The following is a 24067-nucleotide window of genomic DNA, read 5'->3' on the forward strand; positions in this document are numbered from 1 at the left end:
CTGCTCTGACCCCCCACCTCACTATCCCCACAGTTCATTGTACACGAGGTACCGGGGCAGGAACTGGAGGTGGAGCTGTTTGACAAGGACCCGGATCAGGATGACTTCTTGGGCAGGTGAGAGGCTGGCTGGGCTCTGTTCCCAGCTCTATGAGGGGAGTGAGACCTAGCTGGGTGAGTAGCTGAGGGGAGAGGAGGAACTGGAGCTCCTCTGCTGTTTTTTCTGATGCTTAGAGGACTTGGGGGCTAAAGAGTTAGGCAGGGCCAGTTCAGGCCCCAGAGTCATTGGTTTCATCTCCAGCTCTGGAAATTGGAGAGCCAGTGTGGAGTAGTGGTTAAGAGCGGTAGTCTCGTAACCTGGGGAACCAGGTTTGCGTCTCCGCTCCTCCACATGCAGCTGCTGGGTGACCTTGGGCCAGTCACACTTCTCTGAAGTCTCTCAGCCCCACTCACCTCACAGAGTGTTTGTTGTGGGGGAGGAAGGGAAAGGAGAATGTTAGCCGCTTTGAGACTCCTTCAGCTAGTGATAAAGCGGGTTATCAAATCCAAACTCTTCTTCTCTTCTTCATGATGGGAGATGGGATCTCTATGGATGAGGGTCACTTGATCTGCTGCACCTTGGGCTTGAAAGCGAGGAGACGGTACTTATGCAAATGTTACCACCTTCTTTTCTTCCTCAGGATGAAACTGGACTTTGGAGAGGTGTTCAAGGCTCGTGTGCTAGAGGAGGTGAGCGCAGAAGAGGGGACAGGGCTGGTTTCATACATGGTGCCAGACAACAGGATAGCCTTTGAGTTTGATATCTGAGGGGAAGAAGGAAGAATGGTGTTTCATCATAGATTGGTAAAGAGGTGGTGTTGAAGTCTCTCATGAGAAGAGCGGTGGGACAGAGGAGGGGGGCAGAGTGGGCCATATCATGTTGAGCTGGGCAATATAGTTAGAGGGAAGAGTCCATTGGCTGTAACTGTGATGGTACCTCAGATTCAAAGTCTGTCCCTGTGCTCCTAATCCTCTCCCTCTTTCTCCCACCTGGCAGTGGTTCCCTCTGCAAGATGGTGGCCGGGCTCGTGTGCTCCTGCGCCTGGAGTGGCACACCCTCATGTCAGATATCTCTAAGCTGGAACACGTGAGTGTAACCTTGATCTACCTGGAGGCCAATTCAGCTCAGGAGATGTGTCTGCAGTTGGCTGGGCCTGAGTTGATGCTTTTCTGACAAAAGCAGGAAGATGCCCAGTATTGTCTATTCTGATTGGCAGAAGCTTTCCAAGGTCTCAGGCAAAGTTCTCCCCACCCCCTTTAATCCTGAACCCTCTTAAAATGGGGGTGCTTTGGGTTGGTTGAGCAAGTCTAGAGCCCCCCCCCATTTTTTCTATGAGGTATTTCCTTGAAGAAGAGTTTCCTCAGAAATGGGCAATATGTGAGGAGTGGACAATGACCCTGGATGGAGGATTCCAAATTCAGACTCCCAAGTCATATAGTAACTACTGCCAGGAAATCAGGACTCCTGGTTCTGTTTCCATGAGGCAAGTTAGATTCTGTGGGGAAATGGCTTGGAAGACCTCGGGGCAGAATCAATAGTTGGACCTCTTGTGTGGTCTGGGCTCAGATGAACAAATCAGTAAAAGAGAGATGGAAATAAAAATATATCCTTTGGAGAAATCTGTGTCTCCCATTGCTTGTGTCTCCCCAGTTTGTTTGCTTTTTGGGATGGCGTTGGGGGAGATGTCCTTCAAGGTGAAAGATAGCAAGGTATCTTGGGAAGAAATGGTGGAGCTGACTTTATGCTTGTTTTGCTTCTTGCGTGCCGTTTAAAGGTTCTCCAGTGGAACAAAACTATCTCCTCCAAACCAGAACCACCATCAGCAGCCATCTTGGTTGTCTATCTTGACAGGGCACAAGAGCTCCCAGTGAGTAGTCAGAAACCTTGATGATACTGGCTTCCTGATCTCTTCTAGTTGGGGCTGATTGGGGTGGATAGGTTGTGTATTTAAACGTCTTACTTTGTCATATCCCAAAACAGATATAAGTGGGGGGGGGGGGGTTTAAAACAAGTATTGCAATATTCTTCTTGATCAGGAATGAGGAACCGTTGGTGCTTCATTGTTGGACTCCAGCTCCCATAGTCAGGAATGATGGGAGTTGTAGTCCAGCAACATCTGAAGGGCCACAGATTCCCATTCCCTGTTCCAAATAATATATGTTGAAAATGCTAGCCCTTTCCTGTATTAATAGGTTTTTCCCACCTCCCAACGGTGCATAGCTAAGGAAAAGACTCCACATACTCCCAAATTTGATGAAGAGGAAAATATTAAAGATGGCCCTTTCCCTTCAGCAAAAGTGGGAGCTTGTTGTTTATTAAATTGTAAGCCACTGTACACTTAAGAGAAGGCGTTCCAAGTCTCCGGTTCCTTGGCAGCCCTGTTGAACCTGCTTTTAGATATTTGGGATTTGGCAAACAGCATTGCATAATTGTAAGGGGGCCACAAAAAATGTGCTTCTGTGTGCTCTTGCTGTCCAGCTTCATAAACAGATGGCAGTTTTTAGGGGCTTCTTATTAGGCAGCACCAGAATAACAACTGGTGGCTTCACACCTGGTGGCCTAGAAGGTGCAAACTGGCACTTCCATGCAAGCTGAGATATGAGCAACTGGCTCTTTAAAATAACCCTCCTCCCCAGTGTAAGTAGCAGCAGAGGCTTTGGCTGAGACTACCCCTTGTTACACAGCAATGCTGTTCACTTCCATTTGCTGGAGCTCAGAAATCAGCAGCCAAGCTTCGTAAGGGAAGAACTCGTGACAGAGCCTGTGTTTCTGTTCATGTGGGAGAGGCAATAAGGAGCCCTTTCTGTCTCAAAGTGAATGAAGGAAGGGAAGGGCTTTGCCAAACTAACTTGTTTTGCTGATGCTGCGAAGGTGAAAGAGCCCTTTGCTTGTATGTCAGCTCACGCAAGAGGGTGAAGCTGGAGCTGGTGGCCCTTCAGCTCTTACTCCTCAACCCTTGAGATGTTGGACACCAGTTCCTATGAGCCCCAGCCAGCGTGGCACCATGATGGGGCTTGTAGTCCAGCAACATGGGGAGTGGGCAATGGGTTCCCTGTCGCCACCTGGCACACCAAGGAACTGGATGTTTCATTGAGCCCCATCTTAGGCCAAGAAGGAAAGAGTGGGGCCTCTTAGATATGTTGGGACAAACCTGTTAAGGGCTGCATAGTTCATGGATAAGTTCTGTGTCCATCATTTCTCTCACCTCATCCTGTACGTAGCTGAAGAAGGCCAGTAAGGAGCCCAACCCCATGGTACAGCTCTCCGTTCAAGATGTCACCCGTGAGAGCAAGGTAAGGACTTCATTCATTCTTGTCTGTTAGTTATTGCTCATTGGACACCTCCAGGTGTAACCACTTGGGGTGCTGATGATGGGGTGTATGCAGCAGTCACAACGGAGGTGGCAAGCTTAAGGTGCCTGGCAGGTTTTAGCTCCCCTTCCCTCAGTTTGGTCACATCCCATAATAATCCAGGTCATGTTGCTTGGTGCACTGTATCACAGGCCAGGATGGATGGTGCAGGGGGGTTCTGGCTGTAACCTCCACTTACTAATTATCGTTTAATAACAAGTAAGACACTTATTGGGATGTGGGTGGCGCTGTGGGTTAAACCACAGAGCCTAGGACTTGCTGATCAGAAGGTCGGCGGTTTGAATCCCCGTAACGGGGTGAGCTCCCGTTGCTTGGTCCCTGCTCCTGCCAACCTAGCAGTTCGAAAGCACGTTAAAGTGCATGTAGATAAATAGGTACCGCTCCGGCGGGAAGGTAAACGGCGTTTCCGTGCGCTGCTCTGGTTCGCCAGAAGCAGCTTAGTCATGCTGGCCCCAGGACCCAGAAGCTGTACACTGGCTCCTTCAGCCAGTAAAGCAAGATGAGCGCCGCAACCCCAGAGTCATCCGCGACTGGACCTAACGGTCAGGGGTCCCTTTACCTTTACCTAAGATACTTATTTCTTTATTGTGTTTATTTCCCACCTTGTCTCCCCTGCCCCCTCTGCATTTTATCCCCACAACAACCCTGTGAGCAGGGTTAGACTGAGAGAAAGTGTTACCCAGGAAGCTTCATGCCTCAGAGGGGATAGGAGCCCTGATCCCCCATTACCCAGTCCAGCACTTTAATTATCAGCTGCTTACTGAAGGGCTTCTCTGGTGGAGTTGGGTCAGGACATGGCTCATGGCTGCTCCTTCCTCTTCTTTTGAGTGTAGCAGCTTCAGGAAGTCTGCTGCTCGAATGACTGATGTTCCTCAGAAATGGGCGCTGTTTCTGTTTCTTACCTCTTCACTGTCATTCTCCCCCTCACACCACCAGGTTGTCTATAACACTTCTTCTCCTGTCTGGGACGATGCCTTCCGTTTCTTCTTGCAAGACCCAACCACTGAGGACATTGATATACAGGTAGGCTCTCCCACCTTTTCCAAAATGCTTCCCATAGTTCTGCCTGCACAGAAATGCAAAAGCTGTTTTCACCCTCCGGCAGGTCAAAGACGACAACCGTCAGACCACCCTGGGCTCCCTCACGATCCATCTGTCCCGCCTTTTGAGTGCTGACAATCTGGTTCTTGACCAATGGTTCCAGTTGGAGAACTCTGGACTCAACAGCCGCATCTACATGAAACTCGTTATGCGGGTAAAACACTTGACTTAAAGACTTATTGTGTCTCTGATGATGATGATGATGATGATGATGATTCACCTCTTCACCCTTTCATGCCAGCTCAACAGTTACTGCTCAATGTCCTTTATTTAAAAATGCAACAAAACAAACAGCATTTTGAGCTTCTTTTTCAAGCGTGAGGAAGGGAAAGATATACTCTGCAGAATGTATGAGCTGCCTATTTTGATTGCGGGTAGAGGCCAGGTGGCTTTCTGAGTGGCTGTTACTCTTAGGTCTTGCTTGTGGGATTTTTTTTGTCTTCTTCCCTTCTCCCCAAGATGGAATCATGGATGGGGAATCTGTGGCCCTCCAGATGTAAGTCAACTCCCATCAGCCAGGGCAAGGATGATCTAGAATATCTAGAAGTCCACCACCCCTGCCTTACGGATATGTGATACAGGGCCACAAAGGAGTGAAGAAAGGACCCGGAATATAGCATGGGGCTACTAAGCATTGAGCATTAAACACAAGTGGAGTCTAAAGGCAAAACTTTGGAGATCTATGAGTGAATCTCCAGCTGCATTTTCTTTTTTGAAAACCAGGTGTTTGAGAGAGGGTCCCTTGCCCTGAGCTATCCGTTCCCCTTCTTCACTGATTATCCAGAGTCAGTCAAACATGCCAGTGTTTATGTTATCTGGCCCTGCAGTTACGTTTTGTCCTCTTCCTTCAACAGTCCGATGCTTCCTAACCATTTTGACTTTGCTTCTTAACCTCATGCTTCACAGTATGCCAATGTTTCTGTAGATCTTGTATCTGGATGCCCCTGAAGTTTGCCTCAACCCCCGGCCATGCCCCCCAGGAAATCTGAATGTCACGGAGGGAACCTATGTTGGGAGCAGTGTTGACAGGCCTCCTCGCCCCACCAAGGCCAGCCCAGATGCTGAGTTTGGCACTGAGGTAAGGTCGTCTCCTTGAGAGAGTTGATGTTTCCTGAGCAGCAGCAGGAAATGATATAATGTATGTGTTTATATATGTCCATCCTGCCCTTCATTGATTTTACGATCCCAGGATGAGTTATATATAAAACCACAGAAGAATAACAAGCTACAGAGAAGTTCATGAAATCAGCAGGAGCAGACAGAAATATCTAAAACAAAGATACCAGTCACAAACAATGGTGCTGAATAATAATGCTATAGACAGTCTCATCAGTTAACAGTTCAGCTTCTTTCAGTAAAAATAACAGTACAAAGTTGAAGGACCCTTCTGAATCACCAGTTTTATGTTCTTTATTTATATATTTTAAAGATATGAAAGATTTTAACATATATTGCATAAATATGGATTTCCCCCTTCATATTTAGCTTGGCTTTTTTGAGTTTTGATGAAATTTTAATTGATTACAGCAAAAATAATGGTATTACAGAAGCTAGGTGCTCCAACCTCTAATCTTAGTTGATTTCTGCCTCCTTCAGTTACTGTGATGAAAATTATTGTGTTGCTCTCGTAAAAACCTAGGATGGTTTGGGGACCCCAGAAAAGCGAGATAAGAGACCCGTTGCTTTGTAGGATGGTGACTGCAGTTCCCTCAGGCAAATTCTTCTTCTTTTTCTCTCATCTTCCCCTCAGAGTGTGATCCGCATTCACCTGCTGGAAGCTGAGAATCTGATTGCCAAGGATAACTTCATGGGTGGGATGATAAAGGGCAAATCAGACCCTTATGTCAAAGTGCGCTTGGGGGGCCAGAAGTTCCGTAGCCGCGTCATCAAAGAGGATCTCAACCCCCGTTGGAGCGAGATCTATGAGGTGAGAATGCACGCACACATGTCAAGCTTGGATCTGCTGGACCTTCCGGCCTTGGCTGGTGGTGGTGGAGCGTGGGTTTAATGGGGAATTGTTCTGCAACAGAGTCAGATTATTTTAACTGAAGCAGAACTGATACAGTGTCTGATAACTCACAGTGTCCTGAGATGTCTTCCTTGCAATCAGATGGATGAAAGGAAAGCACACAACAGAGCATTGCATATTTCTGATTTGGACACACACCTGAGAATAGCTACAGTATAACACAAATTGTTGAAAACCCAAATGAAGCCTGTTCAGGTTTTTACCTTGGTTCTATACAGAGCAAGGATAGAGAACCTATGGCTGTCTAGAGGTTGTTGGACTCCAACTCCCATCAGCCCCAGCCAGTATGGTCAGGGATGATGGACGGTGGAGTCTACCAGCATCTGGACTCCCAACCCCTGTCTAGAGCGTCTGTCAGTCAGTTTCAACATTTTTTACTTCTGCCTAGCAATTACGTACCTGGAAGTTCTTTACCTATAGAAGTTTCCACATCAACAGACGGTGCTCACTCACAGCTGGGTGGAGTATTTGGGACGCACAAACGGCCCCAGAATGGAAAGCCATAAAACCTAAATGCAGTGTTTCAATCTCAGCTTACCATAGAGGATTCTCAGTGCTGTATAAATGCCACTAAGACCAAGAATACTCAGAAATGTCATACCATCTAAAGGGTACATTGTACAGCAACATGTCTTGTCTCTTAACTCCCTCTTCCAAAATAATAAAATCATCTGAAAGATCAACTTGGATATGTCTTCAGTGATTTTCAAACTTTCATATGCACACAGCTTCCATCTGCAATGTGCCACTGGTAGCCTGAAGTGAAATATTTTTGCATTGAGCTTCTGTATGAATTCCTGCCAAATTCCACTTCTTGCTGGAGCCAAAGATAGAAGCCAATAGTCCCAAATATATGCCCTTCATCTTTTGTTCCCTAGAGGATATAGATCTGTCACCAGGAATCTTAAAATGTTATTTATACACACACACACACAATACAACACATTCATTTACTGAATCATGCACAGACACCCATTGCCAAGAAGTCTAAGAAAGATAGATGTCAGCAGAGAATTGTCTCCAAAAAAATCAGCAAGATAAAATAGGCAACAGATCAATAAAGCATTGCTCACTCTCACTCTCGGTTAACACCCAGCCTCTTCAGTGTATGAACCTAGTTTCACAAACTTGGCCCATCAATAAAGACATAAAAACTATGGTTTAAAAATATTCGTAAAAATCTGCTATCTGGTCTTTTTTAATTAATTGATTCACATCATAGTGCTGTCCAATGTTTGATTGGCTAATCTGACCAATTATTTGGCCAAACATGAAACCCTACCTAGGCCCTTTCAAAGAGGTGGGGGATGGAATCCAGGAAACCAGGTACCCCCCCTTCCAATGCTGGCCTAATGAGTGTGTTTGCTTTCCAGAGCCAAGATGAGAACAAACCTTGGCTTTCACTCTTAATCTACTAAAGTCGATCCCTGAATGTGTGCTGCTTCTAGTTTGTGTGGCTCTTTATTGTGACCCACTTTGCTATATCCTCCAGGTCATTGTGAGTAACGTCCCAGGGCAGGACGTGGAGTTTGATTTATATGACAAAGATGTTGACAAGGACGACTTCCTGGGAAGGTAAGTCTGGAGCAAAATGAAAAATTGGACAGGCCAGAAACATGCTCACCTCTCTTCCTTTGAGTTGCCTGAGTACCGCGTGACATGGGAGGAGGGAGAAAAGCACTCCCCTCCCTCTCTATAGACATCTTCAATCCCACAGTCACATAATTTATACTGGTGAGCCTGAGCCTTAGTAAATCAGAGTGAAGCAGAAAACACCTAAAGGCAAGTCATTTAAGGGTGCTTCCAGATGGGTGTTTGTTGTGCGATCGGTGCTCTTCGTGCATTCAGAGGTTTTTTTGCAGCATCCACGTGATGTCATTGGCATCAATGTGCCAATCTTGATTTATACTTTCCTCAGAAAATTTAAGAAAAATGTTGCCAATGACTTGCTTTCAAAATGTGAACCATTCCTTTGCAATATTAAGACCCCATCTGGATGCACCCATAGTTATTTATTAATTTACAGCTTTATAGGTGAAATACAGCTACTTTTCAATCATCTCTATGCATTGGCATTAATTGGGAGTGGATTTTGCTTCTTCCACAGAGATTGGGTAGAATACTGCCTCTACATTTGTCTTTGTATCTTCATTAGCTTAACAACTAGGCTTCATTTTCTTAATGAAAGCTGAACATTCAAGGTAGGAGCCTAGATATCTCCATAGCCCCCACTCCCGGTGGATCTGGACTCATTTTTAGGGGGCGCCAAGGTGGTTGAGTTTTTTTTAGGGAGCCGCTGAAAACACATGCTGCATCGACAACCTTAAAAAGCGCTGAAAACGCATACAGCACCAACTCCCAGTCCATCCAGGGTCTGCTGGAACGTTCAGGGAAGGTTCCGGAACTAAGTTCCAGAGTGTTTCGACTGAAAAAAAGCCCTGCCCTCCACACCATACTAGAATTGGAGGACCCTGGGCTCTGAATGTGAAGCTTTGCAGACTGGGTTGTAAGTTTACACTTCCAAGAAAGCACTAGAATTGAACACTCTGGCATTTTTTACATCCTTCTTTCGTATCCCTGCATCAAACCACTCTCACTGGCCCACCTTTGGGCCTGTGAATCAGGGCAGGCTGCTTGAAATCCTGGAGAGCTGCAGCTAAACAGTATATGGAGCAATTGTCTCACTCAATTTAAGGCAGTTTCCTATGATGATGTTGTTGTTTAGTCGTTTAGTCGTGTCCGACACTTTGTGACCCCATGGACCAGAGCATGCCAGGCACGCCTGTCCTCTTTTGTCCATGGAGTTTTCTTGGCAGTGATACTGGAGTGGCTTGCTGGTTCCTGCTCCAGGTGGATCACATTTAGTCAAAACTCTCCACTATGACTTGTCCGTCTTGGGTGGCCCTGCACGGCATAGCTCATAGCTTCTCTTGAGTTATTCAAGCCCCTTCGCCACGACAAGGCAGTGATCCATGTTACCAGACTGCAAGTTTACACCTTCTGTCGACGTTTAGTAACTCCTAGTAACCTGTGCATGAATTGCAAACTAGGACAAGGCCCTCTGCTTCGTGTCACCTGGATCATGGTGTTAATTCAGTTTTGCAGGGCCTGTGACAGAAAGAAAGCCACTTGTTCTTCTCACTCACCTCTTCCTCCTCCATCCCCTTTCAGGTGTAAGATCCCTCTGAGACGAGTGCTAAGCCAAAAGTTTGTTGACGAGGTAAGTCAATGGTACCAATGGCATTGGAGAGGGTGGGCAGGAGATGTGCAGCAGCTGTGCTGGTCTTACCCCCTGCTCTTGGTTTCAGTGGCTCCCCCTAGAGGATGTGAAGTCGGGACGGCTCCATGTGAAGCTGGAGTGCTTGCCCCCCACGCCCAGTGCTGCTGAGCTGGAGCAGGTAATTGGGGAGAGGAGGGAGGATCATTGAGAGAACTGCCCCATAGGGATGGAGGTTGGGGTTGTTAGCCTCTATGGCAGCTTAACACTACTAAAAACTATACAAGCATTAAAAGCAGAGCACAAGTCCTCCCCACAGGCTTTCAAACTAAGGTTAGGCTACTCCACTCTGAAAAGAGAACTTCTCCTCAGATTGCCTGCTCTAGAGGAACTAATGCTGGGCTTGAGCCCTGCCTGTTTTTCAAAGAATGCTTCACTCCCAGTGAAAGAAGTACTCTTTTCACTTCTTGCACAAGAAGTAGGAGGGCTTTGCAAAATAATAACAACTGAGGAACGACAGGGCAGGATGCGTGCGCTTACCTTGGGAACATGAGGTTCCTTTCAGGGCCTTCTGGAGTGACCGTGAGAGCATGCCATGTCTCGTGGTCACTTCAGAAAGCCTTGTCAGTAAAGCCCACGCCACTGCGAGGGAACGTGGGGTTTTCTAATGTTTTAAGAGCTTGTTTTTGGCTTTAGGAAGGCCTGTTGCTTGCTGGTAGCAGTTCAGGGTTATTTGAGCACAAGATTCCTGCCTCACAGGGCTTCCTGGAGTGACCATGGTCTATCTTACTAGTGAAGAGTCCTGCAACTTGTTCAGTCCCTGTGTTAAGCATAACCACCTTCCTCAAAAAACAGATTTTTGAGTTTCTTGAGGGAGGTGGTTGTGCTTAAGCAAAACCATGTTTTCTCCCAGTACCCTCATAGAGGCATAAATGAAACTACTCTTTTCTGTTAGCTCAGACATTTGGAAACTGTATGTCCAGCACCAAGGATATTAGAGCTGGGAAAGGGAACATGGGGCAGCCATAGGCGGTAGGTTTTCAAAGGGTCTGCATGTCTGGCCAGAGCTGTTTTCCCTGACCTGGTGCCCTCCATATGTTTTTGGGCTACAGCTCCCACCATCCTTGGCCATGCTGACAGAGGTTAATGGCAACTGGAGTCCAACAACATCTGGAAGGCACGAGGGGAAGGCCGGGTCAGAGTTACAAGAACAAGGGCAATTCATGTGACCGTTGCCGGGGATCTTCCCACTGACAACTGCCAATCTTTGATGCAAGAAGGCCATCTTGTGATGAGTTGCTCACATGACGAGTGCAGATTACCAAACTATCATGTGACGGTCATAGTTTTGATGGATACTGCATCTAAGCATAGTCCTTAATGTGTGCCACTTTTCACAGGTATTGATGGTGAATAGCTTGATCCAGACACCAAAGAGCGAGGAGCTGTCATCTGCCCTGCTGTCAGTCTTCCTTGACAGGGCCACTGACCTGCCGGTGAGTGGCAGTACATATCCCCTCTCCCTGCTGGGGCTCTGAGCTCCTTTCACAGGCCAAGAGAGCTGGGAAGCTGCCAATCATTCCTTGGACATCCTAAAGAGCTCTCTTTCCTTCAGGTCTAGCAGAGGACTAATGCGGAATATTGTATTGGACCTTAACTAAGGATCCTTAACTAAGTCCCAGCTCAGCTGCAGACTCCAGGCCTAATTATACATCCTGTTAAATGTATAATGTACAGCTTCATCTGTGGTCCCCCTTTCCCTTTTAATACTAAGCGGGGGCACCAGTGTATGTTGAGATGGTTTAAAATCACCCCCCTACACATTGGGTGCCACCTGGAAGTATTTTCTTAGCCTAAGTCTCAATGCTGTGCTGGTGGGGGCGGGGTGGTTTTCACTGGGATCATGGCTGGGAAGGGCAGGGTTTTCAGTTTATTTTGCAAATTTATAAACCACTTCACAGCTGTGAAAGCAGCGTATAATAATGCAAAATAAAATGCAGCAATGCAGACTTAAAGCAACGTTTCTACAATTGTGCAGTTAGACCTCCCTCTCCCTTTTGCTGCAGTCCGCACTTCATATTAAATTAAAAGCAAGCCAGGAATGGCTCACTCAGAGGAGCAGAGCCACAGCAATGGCCTCCTAGCAGCAGCAGCAGCAGCAGCAGCAGCAGCAGCAGCAGCACTGGCCCTACCAGTGGGAGTGCTGGATGGGATTGGCCTGAGCACCTGCACAGCCCAGACCTCTCTGCTTCCTCACTCCTACCCCTCCTGGTCAGCAGCAGTGATGCTGCTGCTGGGAGGCTGTTGCCACTGTTCTGTTCCACCCAGCAAACCACTCCTGGTTCTGGAGGAGGAGGGAGCAAAAGGCAGTCCTTTCCCTGTCTTACCTAAGCCGTCCCCCCACCCCCAGCCGTAAGGGTAGGAAATTGATTAAAGCCAGACAGGGCGCAGCAAGATAAGGCTGGGGAGCTACGAAAAACAGACTCCTTCCAAGTGGCGTAGCGTGGGGGGTGCAGGGGGGGCCGGCCGCAGCGGGCGCAACATCTGGGGGGGGGCGCACTCGCCGCCTCCGGAGTCGCCGAACAGCCTCGGGGGCAGGCTGTAGCAGAGCCCCATGTCTCGCGGAACCGACGAGCTGTGCGCGCGTCCGGGCTGAAGGCGTCCGGCAGGCAGCGGCTCTCAGCGCTCGCTGCGGTCCCCGCGCGTCAGGGCCGCGCGTCAGGGCCCCACCGCCACCGCTGCTGCTGCAGCTGCTGGGCCATGTTGCATTTTCCTCGCCTCTCTGCCCTCCTCCTCCGGGCAAGTGGCGTCGTTTGGGCGGCAGCGCCAGCGGCAACTCGCCTCAGATCACCTGACACGGACCCGCCGCCGCCGTGGCTACCTTACCGTAAATACCCCAGCCCAGGCAGCAGCAAGAAGAAGCTGGCAGCGGTGGCAGGTTAGAGGTTAGGGGGCGCAAATTACTTGCCTTGCCCCGGGTGCTGACAACCCACGCTACGCCGCTGCTCCTTCCATCTCCACTGTACAAATGAACAGGGAAGGCACAAGGATTTAAAAAATATGCACTGCTGTGTCACCATTACATCAGTTTTGCCCCTCGCTTGCATGCCCTTGGGAAAGCCACTTGTTTCCTCCACCTGTATGAAATCAATAAATAGAGGTGTTTGACAGTCATTATGAGAATACATAAGGCATGTTCAAAAACAGAAGATAGGGCTTCCCTTTTGAGCAAATTGTTGGCCTGTGCTGCGTGCTTAGACATGCTCAAAATACACACAGTGTCTACTTATAATCGAGCATTCTAGAAACTCTCAACCGTTTTCTCTTTCCCAGCTGCGGAAGGGTTCAAAACCCCCAAGTCCTTACGCCAGTCTCTCTGTCCGTGGTGTCTCCTACAAGACCAAGGTGAAGGCATGGGGGGGAAACATGGTGGTTGTTTTAATAGGGAAAGGGTTGTGGTGGAGTGAGCAGTAAAGAATTACTTTGGGGCAGGATGTGGGTAGGTGGCACATGAGCAGTCTAAGGAAACTGGCAAAGAGGGTGAGGTGGAGGGTTGAGGGTGAAAAGACGAAGCCACGATATTAGAGGGCGGTGGCATAGCTGGGGTAAATGTGTGTGCGTGTGTGTGTGCGAATGTGTTTGTGTGCACATGTACATTCACCCTTATTTAAAGGGCAAAGGAGATCAGTTGATCTCCATTGAGTCAATTGGGTCAATTCTGTGTCCAGGGCAGCTGTCTACCAGCTCCATCTGGTACGCAGGCTGAGACCCTACCTGTCTCGCCAGAGTGGTGCATGTTCTAGTTATCTCCCACTTGGATTACTGCAATGCAATCCATGTGGGGCTACCTTTGAAGGTGACCCGGAAACTACAACTAACCCAGAATGTGACAACCAGACTGGTGACTGGGAGTGGCCGCCGAGACCATATTACACTGGTCCTTAAAGACCTTCATTGGCTCCCAGTACGTTTCCGAGCAAAATTCAAAGTGTTGGTTCTGACCTTAAAGCCCTAAACAGCCTCAGTCCAGTATACCTGAAGGAGCATCTCCACCCCCATCATTCAACCCAGACACTGAGGGCCTTCTCAGTAGTGGCGCCCGCCCTGTGGAATGCATTCCCATCAGATGTCAAAGAAATAAACAACTATCTGACTTTTAGAAGACATCTGAAGGCAGCCCTGTTTAGGGAAGTTTTTAATGTTTGAAGTTTTATTCTGTTTTTAGTGTTCTGTTAGGAGCCGCCCAGAGTGGCTGAGGAAACCCAGCCAGATGGGTGGGGTATAAATAATAAAATTATTATTATTATTATTATTATTATTATTATTATTATTATTATTAATTATTTAACAAATAAAACTTTAAGAGCACTTGATCATTTGGGGACTTATGGTCATATATTAATGTATGGTAATGTAACAGTATTTTTTTCTTTTTTTATTCTCACTTTTTTCTTTCTTTTTCCTCACTCTGTCTTTTTACAAATGAAATTCTCATAATAAAATATTAATTTAAAAAAGAGCACTTGATCATAAATCCCAAAATGTGACGTCAGTATTTACGTGTCAATCCTCATTTTTAATTTACAAAAAAGCACTGATCACATAAGATCTTATCCTAAATTGGTAGCATAAAGATGGGAGAACTAAGGTTTGAGCATATTTTGAATTATTTTAAAATAAGAAGTATTTGGAAACCCTTACTGAGCTATAGATAGCTCTCCTTCAGTGATAGTGAAAATGAGTGTTGATATAAATAGATTAGCCCACAGGTGGAGCAGAACATCTGAAGCATTTTTACCCGGCTGTTTAGCCAAAAAAGACTCCCAGAACAACATGTCACAAAAGTTTGGGAGGGAGGGTGAGAAAGTAAATTCAAGTACTAGTGCTTAGTTAAATTGCTGTAACAAAGGGAAAGAATAGCTCCATCAATCAACTATTCTTGTAACTTAATCTCAAGGCAGTCATCTAAATATGGTTTGAACTAGCTTTCCTTTCCCTCCATTCTTGGTGGGATTTGTTTGATACTGTCTTATAAACGGCTGGCTAACCTCAAATTGTGATATTTTCTTCCCTTTTGTATTTTCTAAGTGTTGAGAGCTTTTATCACGGCCTTGTGTCTCTGCCCTCAGGTCTCCTCTCAGACTGCAGAGCCAGTGTGGAATGAAGCTTTTTCCTTCCTTATCAAGAGGCCCCATGCAGAATCTTTGGAGTTGCAGGTAGCACTTTCTCGCTCTCCCCGCCTCCCCCCCTCTCCCCCCCCAACACACACCCCCTGGAGTCAGTCTGTCCTTTCTCCTGGGTGCCACTATCTCTTTTAAAGCGAGCCGTTTAGCAAGTCAGCTGGGCCCAAAATGCCTGTCCTCCTTGTTGGGTAGAATTTCTGGTCTCCCCTGCTACAGCGGGGCAATCTGCAAGCAGCAAAAGCCACAAGAGATATGTTTATGGCCTAATTCACACCACATCAGGTGAGAAAGTCAAAGCCATTCTGGGAGCTGAGCACTTCATACTGCAAGAGGGGATTTCTGTGCTTCAGTCAAAACTCACTGGATGGAGTTACGCAAACAAATCTGAGCCTTAGCCCTCTTACTGGGTACTTGTAAGGATTGCTGAGATAATATAGGTGGCTTGCCCTGAACTCTGAACCAGTGGTGCCTGGTGCCCTTTGGGACTTGTAGGGCAGAAGGCAAGGGAGGCCAACAGTAGGTGGAGCCAGAGCAGATGACACGCAGTGCCGCCCCCAATTTGTCATAAGTAAGAAGGCAGGCAGGTGGGAGCTGGCTGGGGGGAGACTGAGCTTGGTGGGGCAGTGCCCCACACATGCTAATGGACCAGCCTCCATGGTCCATTATCAGGAGCATGCTTGCAGGCCAAATTTGAGAGGTGGGTGTGGCTTCATTCCATCATGTTCAAAGTGTTTTGAAGTCCTCATGTTAAGACTTCAAATACCTTGCAAGGAATGAAAGTTTTTTCTTTTGTGTTTTAGCAGCAGATCCCATGCAGGTTTGCTGCCAGGGAACCCAAGAGCACAGGGGGTATGTGTGAGCTCTTGGCAAGCCAGGACAGGGAGCAGTGTCTTGCAACTTGCTTCCTTTCAACCCTTCCCTCTTCTGTGAGCTACGTCCTTGCAGGGCAGGGCAGGGAGAAGAAGCCTTGGAGATTTTGCACATTCTCTCAACCCAGTTCCTACCAAAGGACCCTTTACCAGGCTGCCCCTTGATAGTTTCAAAGATTTCAGGGTACGAAAGGGGTTATTCCAATGCACACCACGTGTGACCCTCATCCTTCCTGCCTACTTCACCTGTGAAATTTTGATCGGTCCTCACCTGTCTGTCGTTCCCACAGGTGAAAGATGATGGGCACACCCTGGGTACCCTGTCACTCCCACTTGAGCAGCTGCTGTCAGCAGAGGGGCTTGTCCTTGACCGCTGGTTCCAACTCAGCAACTCTGGTCCTGCCATCCAGGTCCTGATGCGAGTGCAGCTGGGGGTAAGTGGCGATGTGGGGGACAGCAGCTCTGAACAGTCTCTGACCTAGAATCATAGAATCATAGAATCATAGAATCATAGAGTTGGAAGAGACCACAAGGGCCATCGAGTCCAACCCCCTGCCAAGCAGGAAACACCATCAGAGCACTCCTGACATACGGTTGTCAAGCCTCTGCTTAAAGACCTCCAAAGAAGGAGACTCCACCACACTCCTTGGCAGCAAATTCCACTGTCGAACAGCTCTTACTGTCAGGAAGTTCTTCCTAATGTTTAGGTGGAATCTTCTTTCTTGTAGTTTGGATCCATTGCTCTGTGTGCGCTTCTCTGGAGCAGCAGAAAACAACCTTTCTCCCTCCTCTATGTGACAACCTTTTATACAGTTGAACATGGCTATCATATCACCCCTTAACCTCCTCTTCTCCAGGCTAAACATGCCCAGCTCCCTTAGCCGTTCCTCATAAGGCATCGTTTCCAGGCCTTTGACCATTTTGGTTGCCCTCCTCTGGACACGTTCCAGTTTGTCAGTGTCCTTCTTGAACTGTGGTGCCCAGAACTGGACACAGTACTCCAGGTGAGGTCTGACCAGAGCAGAATACAGTGGCACTATTACTTCCCTTGATCTAGATGCTATACTCCTATTGATGCAGCCCACAATTGCATTGGCTTTTTTAGCTGCCACGTCACACTGTTGGCTCATGTCAAGTTTGTGGTCAACCAAGACTCCTAGATCCTTTTCACATGTACTGCTCTCAAGCCAGGTGTCACCCATCTTGTATTTGTGCCTCTCATTTTTTTTGCCCAAGTGCAATACTTTACATTTCTCCCTGTTAAAATTCATCTTGTTTGTTTTGGCCCAGTTCTCTAATCTGTCAATCTAATCTGTCTAACCTGTTTTCCTACGGATTATTTCCTTTTTTAAATTGTTTTTCGTACGTAACAATATGTAAAAAATTGCAACACAGAGAAGTCAGGTCTGGTCTGGTTTGCCTGGTACATAATACTACCTTTTGTGCCATTGTTCTTATTTTCATAATATGCAGGGGGAATGTAAAGAGCCGGTGTTTTGTTTTATCTTCACCTATTGGGTCTCTCCAGCAAAGTTCTGGTGAAGCTGGTGTTGAGGTCCCCATTCTTGACCACAGGATGAATCCATACCACTGTCCTAGGAAATCATCTTCCATGTTTGTGTGCCTCATCCCGCAGGTTCTGATCTCTCAGCACTCAGGTGTGGAGGCCCTTCATGGTGGGGCAGGAGAAGAGACTGAGGAGGGCTCTCAGAAGGGATCTGAGACGGAGCTGTACATCCGGGAGGATGGAGACTCTGGTTCCACGCAAGAGCTGCGCCAGCGCCTGCCACAGGCCAGCAGGTAAAGAAGGGCAGCCCTGTGGGGTGTGGAACCCAGCAAACAATTTCATCTTGCACAATAAAATTGAGCTCCTCAGTCCAGGGATTGTCCTCCAGGGGTTATTGGACTACAACTCCTATCATTGGCTATCCAGGCTAACAACATCAGGAGGGCCACACGTTCTCTATCCCTGCCTTAGCTCCTTGCAGAGGGTAAACACACTGCCCTTTATCTTAGTGCCTCTGCTGCAAGGATACCACATTTTCTGATGCATCAATAAGAGAGGCTGAGGGTCATTAGATCACTTTCCTGACAGCCTTGACTCCTCCTTCCTCCACATTTGATCATCTGACTCTTGCTCTCTGTCTTCTTTGCTTGGCCCCACTTTTCTTGACACGTTTGGCTGATCTGCTTTGTGTCCCACTGGCAGGAGGGATGTTGGTGGAGGTGACTGCCTTTATGGCTACTATTGGCCTGTCTTAGCTGATCTCACAGAGGCCTGTTTAGAGGGAGATAACTTTTGAACATGGATGGGGAGCCCTTTGTCTGTTCATTGTATGCATTGTTTCACATCACCAGAAGTGGTTTGCAGAGACAATAAGACAATAATATGTAATAAAAATAGATTAAAACTAAATCTATACTAAAAAGTACTCATCCACAAAAGCCACCCTACAACAAAATAAGTGCCCCATCCACAACAGCCAAAAGCCGGGTCATTACAGCTGTCCAAATGCCTGGAAGGTCTTTTCCTGGCATCAGAAGGAAGGCAAAGTCAGTGCCAGGAAAGCTTCCCTGGGGAGAACATTTCTCAAGTGGGGGCCACCACAGGAGAGGCTTGTTCTCACCCTCCAACATCTTTGGGAGATGGACTGCAGAGGAGAGCCTCAGAGGTTAATCTCTGAGCCTGAGTAAGTTTATACAGGGGAAGGTGGCACCTGAGCTGTTTGACTACCAAGCTGGGCAAGTCCAAAGCAGTATATGGTTTTGGGGATGTAAATGTTTATTGAAATTTGATGCTTTGGATAGCTCTAATGTGGGACTTGTTTTCCATCTGTTTATTGGTGTTATTTGCATCATTCTACCGGGAATACTGAGTTCCTTTTGCCTTTTTCACAGTTAAGACAGATCAAGGGATCAAGGGTGTTTATATGTGTTACAGTCCTTGTCTTTTTTTAAAAAAAAAAAGTCTATGGGAGAAAACACCAGGTGAAACTTGCATGGAGTTACTAAGAGTTAAATATAGGCCTCTGTTTCCATTGGAAGTACCTTGTGGTGTGTGATTGTGTGTGGCTGTGTGTGGGTCTGGCCCTACTTGCTACTGGAAAGGATCCCCCTCACAGCTTTTCACCAGGGTAACACAGCCTTTGCCCCGAAGAAGGTTCCCCATTCCTGCTTTAGAGTCTGAATTCTGAGGGTCCAGGGTCAGCTTGTGAAACCGAAGCCAGTCCACTGTGGGCTTTTGAATAACATCTTGTTGATGCAGATCGGCTGAGTGGCCTTGGAGCTTTTTGCCAGAAAGGGAACAACAACGCTTGCTGTTTATGTACGTAATATATTTAATACTTTAAAAGATGGGAGCACTACTCTGCTCCATGTCTTGCAGCACGGTGCTCATTTGGGCTTTGGGAACACCAGCAAGTCTGCTTCCCCCCCACCCCCCTGCAGCAATGAGAGCTGCAGGGAAGTTCTTAACCACCCTGCTTCTTCAGCCCTCCCTCACCACTGTACCTAAGCATACTCATCGCTCATGCATTCTGCTCCCTTAGCATCTGTGGGGACAACATGGACGAGGCTTCTACCATCACATTTCCTTCCTCCAGCTGCACGTGCTGCGCAAAAAGTGTCAAAACGTCTTGCCCTTTCCTCATCCCAGCCCCATGTAGTACCACGATTCCCCTAATAATCAGCTGTGCTTGTGTCTTTCTGCCCTGCAGTAACCTGGAGCTATCAAACTCGCCCCTGGGCCAGATGAGCCTCACTGTCTGGTACAACATGGATGCGCGCAAACTCATTGTCATCATACATGCCTGCAGGTAAGGGCTGGAAGGGGGCTTGATTTGGGAGGAGCGGGACAAAGAGATGGCTTTGGCATGAGCCCCCCAAAAGAGGTTTTCTTAACTGCGCATAGAAGATGGGTACATTCTCAGCCATCTTGCTGGATTTTGTGCTACCACCCAAAGAGGGTTTTTACTTTATGTATGCTTTGACTCTTGGCTTCTACACCAAGTGGCAGTAAAAAAAAAAGAAGAAGAAAAAAGAGGTACTGTAAGGGCACTCCCAGGTGACTGGTTATTGAACACTCATCCCAATTCATTTGCAGAGAGATCAGACAACATTGGTTACTTGATGAGCATTCCTTCTGATCTAGTTGCAAAGATGTTATGTAGATGCTGCTGCATCAAAACAAGCATTATCCCACACTTTCCAGAACATTTCCCCGTCACTTTCCTTATTGCACAGATCAGCTATAATTGTGCAACCTGAATTTGCCGGTACATGGTTGGAATAATAATTAATAAAAGACAGTCCAACGTGATTGCTATAGTTAGCATAGAGTTGTATCTAATCTTAGCCCTACTCAGAACAGACCCATTGCAATGAATTGACATGACTAGCTTCAGTGTGTCTACTCTGAGAAAGGACCAGGATTGGGTACAACCCCTAGAGAGGATTTCATTTCCATGCTAATTTGATTGTTGCATCAGAACAAACATTTCTGCCTGCCGGATGGAACAATCTCCCTTCTCCTCTCCCCACACTGTTCTGGGGATTCTGTGGACCCTGACCCCCAACTGACTGAGAGGAGGGGAAAGTCCTGCTGAACCAGCTCCCACTTGCCCAAATACTTCGTTGAATCTGGCCCAATATGTGCCATTAGGTTCTTCAAATCCCTCCTTCCATTTGATTTGGGGGCACTGAATGTTCCCATCCCTCCTAATAACCCTCTCTGCCTTCATTTCAGAAACCTTAAGTCAGGTACCAAGGATACACCTGACCCCTATGTCTCCCTGATCCTACTGCCTGACAAATCCCGTGTCACCAAGAGAAAGACAACCGTGCGGAAGAAGACCCACAATCCTGAGTTCAATGAGAAGTGAGGGAGGGTGCCATTGTGTGAGGGTGGGTGGGTGGGTGTCTAAAAGGGTCACCAGCTCCTGGGAACTGGAGCTGCCTCTAGCTTATAGTGAACAGTCAGGTTGGTTGGAGAGGACCAGAGAGTGGCGACACAAGAACGGGCCTTTTCTGCAGTGGGATGCTCTCCCCAGGGAAGTTCGGCTGGTGTTTTCATTATATACTTTTAGGCACTAGGTGAAAATGTTTCTTTTCAACCAGGCCTTTGGCTGATTAACATTTTATGTCCTTTTAAATGGGGGGGGGGGGTTCGTTTTGTTCTGTGTTTTTATTTTTATGCTGTGAACTGCTCTGAGATATCTAGATGAAGAGCAGTATACAAATTTTAATAAAAATAATTTCAACATCACTACATGAAAATAATAACTGCTGAAGTGGGGTCGCCATTACCAAGCTCTATCCATGACATCAGTTAATTTTATTTTGGGTTACTTAACTCAGTGCTAACTATTACAATGGTACCTCTGGTTACGTACTTAATTCGTTCTGGAGGTCCATTCTTAACCTGAAACTGTTCTTAACCTGAAGCACCACTTTAGCTAATGGGGCCTCCCACTGCTGCTGAGCTGCTGCCACGCAATTTCTGTTCTCATCCTGAAGCAAAGTTCTTAACCCGAGGTACTATTTCTGGGTTAGCGGAGTCTGTAACCTGAAGCGTATGTAACCCGAGGTACCACTGTACTCCCTGCTTCCCTACTTGCAGTCACTAACACAGATTAGATTCCCTGCTCCAGCCCTATGTATGCATTCGTACCGAGTGTGTTTCGTCGGTGGGAGGGTTGGGATTCACAGCTTTACCATTAAGTAACTTGTATGTTGGCCAAAAAGGGCAATTAAAATTTGTGGGGTAATCTATGTGAAACAGGCCTTGATACTCGCTTGCCCTTTCCACAGGTTTGAATGGGATCTGACGCTGGACGATGCCCAGCGGAGGAAGCTGGAGGCCTACATCAAAAACAGCGTGTCTTTCATGTCCCGAGGGGAGCCGATAGGAAAGGTATGGAACTCGGGAGGAGCTGCCGTTTCAGGCTCCCCATTGGAGAGGAGCCGGCACGTGACTGCTTCTCTGTGCTTTCCCCTCCCAGGTGCACATCGACCTCTCGCAGAAGGACCTGTCGCAGGGCGCTCCCCAGTGGTGAGTACAGCAGGAGGGACAGTTGCCCCATAGCGTCTCCAGTATCACTGGGCAGGCAGAGGAGGTCTTGCTACCTGGGCCGTCGTTTTCATAGAGGATGCAAAACGTGATTTGAAGGAGGGATCCTCTCATTCTTGGGACTAGGGTAGGAAAACAGATGGTTCCGTATGCCATGCCACTGAGGATGGACCTGGGATAGCTCCGTTGGTAGAGCATGAGACTCTTAATCTCAGGGTCTTGGGTTCAAGCCCCACATTGGGCAAAAGATTCCTGCCTTGCAGGAGGTTCAACTATAAGACCCTTGTGGTGCCATTCAACTCTACAGTTCTGTGAGTCTAGATTCTAAAATTTAGTCTCTTGTCCCTTATTGACTGGGACGCGGGTGGCGCTGTGGGTTAAGCCACAGAGCCTAGGGCTTGCCGATCAGAAGGTCAGCGGTTCGAATCCCCGCAACGGGGTGAGCTCCCTTTGCTCAGTCTCTGCTCCTGCCAACCTAGCAGTTCGAAAGCACGTCAAGTACAAGTAGATAAATAGGTACCACTCCGGCGGGAAGGTAAATGGCATTTCCGTGCGCTGCTCTGGTTCGCAAGAAGTGGCTTAGTCATGCTGGCCACGTGACCCAGAAGCTGTACGCCGGCTCCCTCGGCCAATAAAGCGAGATGAGCGCCACAACCCCAGAGTCGGTCATGACTGGACCTAATGGTCAGGGGTCCCTTTACCTTTAAGGACAGAACCACAGAAGAAATATTGAGCCTGATAGCTCGATACATGAGCAGTGTGCTGCATCATAGCTGCTCATTCCACCCCCAGCAAAATCCTGGCCAGCTCTGTCAGACCTTTGTTTGGGCCACGACTGGACCTAATGGTCAGGGGTCCCTTTACCTTTACCCTTATTGACTACACGGAGCAGTGAACCATAAAGGTCTTTCTCTGTCCGAGGGACAGTGCAGTATTCCAGGTGGAATCCACACTGAAGCCCCTTTACTTGCAAGCCACTATGGTTGCTCTTACGTTTTTCACCAATGCAGTTGCTGCTCATTCGGCACATTCTATGGAATACAACATTGCGCCTCCCTTGTCTTCCCACCTGCTTGGAGCGTTAGTGCAAGGTAATGGAGCAATCCCTCCACTGACTTGTATAGGAGGAAAGGAGAGGCTAGAGTCCTAGAAGAATCTGATGTGGGTGGGGGGAACTTCACCCACCCAGCAAAGACCGTTTACCCCAAGGATCCCTCTTGGAGGAGGAGTAAGATTTCTGGGCTTCTGGCCTCTTATTTCTTTCCCTTATGCAAGTTGCACTGGGAGGAAGAAGATGTTGAATCGTGGAAAACAGCTGGTGGGAGGAGAAGCTCACTGCCACCAAGGACCTTTGCAATGACAGGGCCCTTGCTGAGGAGGTGGGATTCGCACCAACCTCAGAAGCTGTTTCTTGAGATCCAGCCTCTTTCCCCCCACTGTGGAGGTGAATGGAGGGGGTCACGCTCTTAGTGAACTTGCATAGGAGGGGACAAGAGGATGCACCCCCAAAACAACTGCAGAGTGAATGCAGCCACCATCACAGTTACATTCCTAGTCACACTGAAGGTTTTGGGGGAAAGAGCTTTTAAAGGTAACCACAGTTGCACAAGTGCACTTTAAAAGAAGCAGCATTAAAAACAAAACAAAACACAACCCCGTGATGTCCTTCCAGACAGAGAAAAATGGGAGGATAAAATGCCCACCTACACAAGGTTAAGTATTAAAGATGGAGCAAGGGAGGAAGGTTTGGGGGGGAGGCGAAGGTGCCAAACTAGTTTTGTGAAGCCACACCTGTTGATAGTAAACAACATGCAGCTGTTTTATGTGGAAGTACCCAGTGAAAGAGGGACGCGAGTGGCGCTGTGGGTTAAACCACAGAGCCTAGGACTTGCCAATCAGAAGGTCGGCGGTTCGAATCCCCGCAACGGGGTGAGCTCCCGTTGCTTGGTCCCTGCTCCTGCCCACCTAGCAGTTCGAAAGCACATCAAAGTGCAAGTAGATAAATAGGTACCGCTCCGGCGGGAAGGCAAATGGCGTTTCTGTGTGCAGCTCTGGTTTGCCAGAAGCGGCTTAGTCATGCTGGCCACATGACCCGGAAGCTGTACGCCGGCTCCCTCAGCCAGTAAAGCAAGATGAGTGCCACAACCCCAGAGTCGGTCATGACTGGACCTAATGGTCACGGGTCCCTTTA

At 47.7% G+C, this 24067-nt stretch overlaps 1 protein-coding gene across 2 annotated transcripts in view; it reads left to right on the forward strand.

Moving 5' to 3' along the window:
• ESYT1 (extended synaptotagmin 1) overlaps positions 1-24067 on the forward strand; it is a 59966-nt gene that overhangs the window by 31725 nt on the left and 4174 nt on the right. For both annotated transcript variants that reach the window (XM_083599614.1, XM_083599615.1), the window contains exons 10-30: positions 34-116; positions 680-728; positions 1036-1125; positions 1814-1906; positions 3261-3332; positions 4347-4433; positions 4516-4665; positions 5437-5589; positions 6262-6438; positions 8033-8115; positions 9712-9760; positions 9849-9938; positions 11158-11253; positions 13091-13162; positions 14887-14973; positions 16100-16243; positions 17446-17609; positions 19526-19624; positions 20554-20685; positions 21618-21720; positions 21809-21858. In XM_083599614.1, coding sequence (XP_083455740.1) covers positions 34-116; positions 680-728; positions 1036-1125; positions 1814-1906; positions 3261-3332; positions 4347-4433; positions 4516-4665; positions 5437-5589; positions 6262-6438; positions 8033-8115; positions 9712-9760; positions 9849-9938; positions 11158-11253; positions 13091-13162; positions 14887-14973; positions 16100-16243; positions 17446-17609; positions 19526-19624; positions 20554-20685; positions 21618-21720; positions 21809-21858 — 2123 coding nt within the window. The remainder of the gene's footprint in view (positions 1-33; positions 117-679; positions 729-1035; positions 1126-1813; positions 1907-3260; positions 3333-4346; positions 4434-4515; positions 4666-5436; positions 5590-6261; positions 6439-8032; positions 8116-9711; positions 9761-9848; positions 9939-11157; positions 11254-13090; positions 13163-14886; positions 14974-16099; positions 16244-17445; positions 17610-19525; positions 19625-20553; positions 20686-21617; positions 21721-21808; positions 21859-24067) is intronic.

Source organism: Podarcis filfolensis (assembly GCF_964270895.1).
Source record: "Podarcis filfolensis genome assembly, chromosome: 2".
Taxonomy (NCBI): Eukaryota; Metazoa; Chordata; class Lepidosauria; order Squamata; family Lacertidae; genus Podarcis; species Podarcis filfolensis.